The 5,125-nt window shown below is 55.0% G+C and overlaps 2 protein-coding genes across 2 annotated transcripts in view; both read left to right on the forward strand.

Annotated features, from left to right (window-relative positions):
• The window catches only part of GUITHDRAFT_145031 (hypothetical protein), a gene marked incomplete at both ends in the record, with an annotated part of 2,816 nt that extends 653 nt beyond the window's left edge, over positions 1–2,163 (forward strand). Inside the window, 9 exons of the mRNA XM_005824252.1 lie at positions 192–274; positions 561–641; positions 860–914; positions 1,098–1,163; positions 1,372–1,432; positions 1,608–1,660; positions 1,823–1,858; positions 2,008–2,070; positions 2,125–2,163. Coding sequence (XP_005824309.1) covers positions 192–274; positions 561–641; positions 860–914; positions 1,098–1,163; positions 1,372–1,432; positions 1,608–1,660; positions 1,823–1,858; positions 2,008–2,070; positions 2,125–2,163 — 537 coding nt within the window. The remainder of the gene's footprint in view (positions 1–191; positions 275–560; positions 642–859; positions 915–1,097; positions 1,164–1,371; positions 1,433–1,607; positions 1,661–1,822; positions 1,859–2,007; positions 2,071–2,124) is intronic.
• Positions 2,164–4,208: 2,045 nt separating this feature from the next.
• Positions 4,209–5,125, forward strand: part of GUITHDRAFT_145032 (hypothetical protein) — a gene marked incomplete at both ends in the record, with an annotated part of 4,629 nt that continues 3,712 nt past the window's right edge. Inside the window, 5 exons of the mRNA XM_005824253.1 lie at positions 4,209–4,237; positions 4,295–4,360; positions 4,548–4,718; positions 4,775–4,844; positions 4,970–5,038. Of these exons, the coding sequence (XP_005824310.1) occupies positions 4,209–4,237; positions 4,295–4,360; positions 4,548–4,718; positions 4,775–4,844; positions 4,970–5,038 (405 nt within the window). The remainder of the gene's footprint in view (positions 4,238–4,294; positions 4,361–4,547; positions 4,719–4,774; positions 4,845–4,969; positions 5,039–5,125) is intronic.

Here is a 5,125-nt window from a genome sequence, read left to right on the forward strand (position 1 = left end):
TTCTCCTCCTTCATGTCTCCTCTCCGATTGTAACCTTAGCATTTTCAATCGTCTTTCTCCTTTTTCTCCTTCTCCTTCTCCTTCTCGTCCTTCTCGTCCTTCTCGTCCTTTTTCTTGTTCTTCTCCTCTGTCTCCTTGTTCTCCTCCTCTTCCTTGTTCTCCTCCTCTTCCTCCTCGTCAAAGGTTGGGAGAGGACTAAATCCTCGAACAGCACAGGACTTGGAAAACTTCCAGGCACCTCCATCCTCGACATGTTCATCACGTGTGAGAAGAGGTGAACACTGCTAGCCAAAATCTCTCCTTCTCCTCCTCCTTCTTCTCCTGCTCCTTCTCGTCCTCCTCTGTCTTGATCTTCCTCATTCTCACCCTCAATGTCCAACCATTCTTTATCCCTACCTTGCTCTCCAGCCCCTCCTCCCACCCATTGTTTGCCTGCCCGACTTCGTTCCTGCCTCCTCCTCTTTCTCCTTCCTCCTTCCTCCTTCCTCCTTCCTCCTTCCTCCTTCCTCCTTCCTCCTCAACTCTTGACCGTTGGCTCCCCTTCTCACGACCTCGAGCAGCGGCAAAGTTAAGGTGCAGGAGATCTGCAGGGTCGTCGGACCTTTTCCAAACATTAAGAATGAATTGCAAGGAACTTGGGAGTAAGTACCTCATCCTCCTCCTCCTCCTCCTCCTCCTCCTTTCCCTCCTTCTGCTCCTGCTCTTCCTCCTACTACTTCTGCTTCTGCTCCTTCTGTTCCCGCTCCTCCTCCTGCTCTCTTTTTGTTGAAGCCATCCTCTCCTTTCCATTTCCCTCTGCCCTACTCTACCTCTCCCTCTTTTCCTTTTGTTCGTTTTGCTTCTTCTCAGTTGGTTGCAGCTATAAGACGGCAAGCTCCGGGTTCAAGGAGGGTGTTTCGTCCTCCGACAAGCTGGTCAAACTCCTCCATCTCGTCATCTCTTCCTTAATTCCTGATACTTCTCCCTTTTCATTTCGTTCTCTCCACATCGTCCTCTCCTCCTCCTTCTCCTTCTCCTTCTCCTTCTCCTTCTCCTTCTCCTTCTCCTTCTCCATGGCCCTCTGTCTTCACTCTCTCGCTCACTCGAGGGTCTTCAAGGTTTTCTCCTACAACATGCTCATCGACGGAAGGGACAAGGTTACAACCGCAGAGACAGGATTCAAGGTTTTCTCCTCCCTCCTCTCCTTCTCGTTACCATTACCTCCACCTTTTCCTCACTACTCACTGCTCGCCTTGGCCTTTACTCCCCGTGCTGCTGCTGGTTCTGGTGCTGGTGCTGGTGCTGGTTCTGGTGCTGGTGCTGGTTCTGGTGCTGGTCTTCCTACTTCTCCTCCTCCTCATCCTCCTCCTCAACCTCAAGCTATACGCACAGGTCCGCTCGGTAGACATTAACGTGCGATATATCGACCAGGACGTGATGATTATGAGCCTCGGTCAGTCCATTGTAGAATAGATTGAGCGGGAGGCGAGGGAGAGGAGAGGAGAGGCGAGGAGAGGAGAGGAGAGGAGAGGAGAGGAGAGGAGAGGGGAGGGGAGGGGAGGGGAGGGGAGGGGAGGGGAGGGCAAATGAGAGGGGGGGAGGGGAGCTGAGAGATGACGATGATGCAGGGGAAGGTCTTGATTCTCAGTTGGTGTGGGAGAGGGAAGACAACCTTGACAAGGTTCTGCCTCTCCTTGGGCCTGATCACCCCATCTCATCTCATCTCTTCTCTTCTCTCGCTAATCTTCTTCCTCCCATCTCACTCCTGTTGCTGGCCCTTCCCACTGCTTCCCGTCGTCCCCTCCTCCCTCACTGCTTTCATCTCACGTCTGCGCCTCAACAGGAGGTCGGCAAGCTTCTTCGCCGCGATTTGACCAAGGTGAGGAGGAGGAGAACTAGGAAGAGAAATAGGAAGAGAGGAGGAGGAGGAGGAGGAGGAGGAGGAGAACTAGGAAGAGAAATAGGAGTAGGAGGAGGAGGAGGAGGAGGAGGAGGAGGAGGAGGAGGAGGTGGTCTGAACTCATGTAGGAGGATGTAGCTGGAGCTGCTGCGCCTGTCAACCCGATCGTCGCCATCGCTGAGATGGCGAAGGTGTGAGAGAGCAAGTGACTTGTCGCTTCATCCTGACATACTTCACTTCCTCAGCGATCTGACAAGAAGAAGCCTTGGGAGTTCTGGAAGTAAAGCAACAAGGTCCTCAGCTCCAGCTCCAGCTCCAGCTCCAGCTCCAGCTCCAGCTCTTGCCCCTGACCCTGCTCTCCCTGCCCTTTTCCTCATCCAACTCAAACATGATCGGCAGTGTGCCATCAGCAAGAAGACAGCGAGCTACGAGTTACAAGTTATTACAAAACAGAAGAAACAGCGTGTCTGATCGCTTTAAATCCGCATCCTCCACCGCAGGGTGTACCATCCTCCTCTCCTCCTCTCCTCCTCCTCCTCTTGATATCCTTCACTCGCTCATGAGGAGCTCTCAAACCAGTAGCCGCCGATCTGCTGTGGGAGCCCCTGGCAGTAGTGCATCGTAGGACAGCTGCTCGTGGGGATCAGGTCATTGAAGATAAAAGGCTTCTCCTCCCCCTCGCATCCTCCCATCCTCCTCCTACTGCTATTCCCCATCCTCTTCACCTCTTCTTCCCTCCTGCTATCCCTCCTCCTCCTCCTCCCTCTCCTGCTTCCTTCCTGACCCTCTCCAAACCACTCCCTTCCCTCAATCCTTCAGCTCCTCCTTACCACCCTCCCTCAACTCAAGTCCCCATGCTCCCTCCCTCCCTCCCCCTCTCCTCCTCCTCCCACCTGACTTCAGGAACGGCTCGTCCGAAGTTCCCGATGTCCATGGGTGAGCTGACGAGGGCAGGTCAGCAGGAGATCAAAACGCCTTCTCCTTCCTACCCCGACGGATCCTTGATACACTCCGTGTTCGCCCCCCAGGGCCCGGAGTTGAGCGCACAAGACCATCCTCGCGTTGACTCAGCGTTCGGAAACCGAACCTGGAGGACACGGTGAGGCAGAAGAGAGAGCGAGGAAGTAGGGAGAATGAGGAGCAAGAACAACAGGATGAGCAGGGGGAACAAGCAAAGGAAGAGAAAGACGAAAGAGGATGAGGGAGACGAGGAGGAGGAGGAGGAGGAGGAGGAGGAGGAGGAGGAAGCAGATTACCCCTGGGAGATCAGGCTCGGCGCCCAGGTCTTCGAGCATTGAAAGCGTTCGGACTAATGCAAACTGAGGAAAAAAGTGAGTGCAATGGTTGACAGAGCACATCTTCAAGAATCACATTATTACAAGCAAGCCATTCACATGTCACTTGACGTCACTATCATCATCAGATGCCCCTATCATACACAAAGAAGACCAGCTGGTCCTGCCTACAACACCCTAGCATCTCCTTCACCTCATAATGCATCACCCATACAACAACTCCTCTACAGTTAGCTCACTTCGTCTTCATCTGTTGCAAGCATCTGACCGAATCTCTGCCAAAGGCTCCTCCTCCCTTCCTCCCCCTTCCTCCCCCTCGTCGCTTGCTCCTCCTCCTACCCCCCATTCCACCCGCCCCCCTACGCCACCGTCCAAAAGTACTCACCATGACCGCCACAAATAGCCCTCCGCACCGAACCCCACCCTCCTCCATTCCTTCTTTCTTCAGGGAAAGTACCCCTACCTTTGCCCTGGTCTTGATATGGGGTTTCCGTTACAAAATCGACTCTTCGTTATCATTTCATCGCCCTCATGCATCGAGGACACTGTTGAGTAAAAAGTAAAGTTGACAGGGTCCCTCACAACGGCTCGCAATGCGGCAAGAAGATGCCTGCTAAGAGCATGGCGCGACGACGACGAAGAGACGGACGGACGGAGGGAGCAGAAGCTGGAGGAGGAGGAGGAGGAGGAGGAGGAGGAGGAGGAGGAGGAGGAGGAGGAGGCCCTGTGCAGTGCCAACAGGCTTACTAACTTCGGACGGTGACTCGACTGCAGCCTGTCAGTGCGGACGACGGTGACCGCCCAGCTTCACTTTGTGATGCTAAAAGCGCTTCACGTACAAGCATTGAGCCCTCCGGCTAGCAAGTACCTTTCAAACATCCAGTACGGTCCGATCAGAACTTTCATTTCATCTGCTACACTCCGAGTCAGTAGGTGCTGGACCAGGTTGACCATCTAAGAGCCGCGCTTTTCTCGATTGCTGTCCGATCCTGTCAGCAAAGACGAGAGACACCGGGCAAGATTGTCAGCGAGCCATGAAGGCGGATGAGGATGCGATGCTGAGGTAGACTTGTACTTATGCTGATGACCGACCTTACACTCTCGTTCTTCGTTCTTTCAGGCTGAGCCATCGGGTAAAGAAAAAATTCCTCAGGATCGCGGACGATGGTAGCAAAGGGGGCAAGAGGTACTTGTGTACCACAGGAGCTCCTTTCTTTGCCTTCAACACTCCTTCCCAACCTGCGAACTCCCTCACCTCCTGCTGCCCATCTGTCCTCCTCCTCCCTCTTCTTTCTCTCCCCCTCTCTTCCCTCTCCCTCTTCTCAACCCGCCCACACCAACTTCAGCGGGAGTGACAGGATCATTTGCTGCAGGTCGGTGGAGGCCGCAGCGAGTGGGGTTGCTGCCAGAAGGCAGTGGAAGCAGAGCTCTTTGACCATCGACGAAGGTCCTGACACTACACGCGCTCTTGAGGAGGGTGATGGGGAGGGGGCAGGGGACGAAGTGGACGGGGACGATGATTCAAGAGCAGCGAGCAGGATCAGGTGATCTGAGAGTTCGGGAGTTTGAAATGGCGTGAAAGCTCAAGTCGCCGCTACAGGCTGTTTCTCCGGAGGCTCTCAAAGGTCAGCGAGACGGACTCGCTGTCGATCTGCACAGATCAAGATGAAGTGAGAGTGGAGGAGGAGGAGGTGGTGGAGGACGAGGACGAGGACGAGGACGAGGACGAGGACGAGGACGAGGACGAGGACGAGGACGAGGCGTGTGGACTGGCCTGACCCTCCTGGCCCTGCAGCTCAACGAGATGGGAACCTACTCGCAGAAAGGCAACCTGCCAAAGATCCAAACCTCAACCCCATCTCGGGTAAGGGGAAGGAGCGAGGGAGCGAGGGGCGAGGGAGCGAGAGAGGGAGCGGAGGGAGCGAGGGAGCGAGGGAGCGAGGGAGCGAGG

The sequence above is a fragment of the Guillardia theta genome (assembly GCF_000315625.1).
Source record: "Guillardia theta CCMP2712 unplaced genomic scaffold GUITHscaffold_96, whole genome shotgun sequence".
Lineage (NCBI taxonomy): Eukaryota > Cryptophyceae > Pyrenomonadales > Geminigeraceae > Guillardia > Guillardia theta.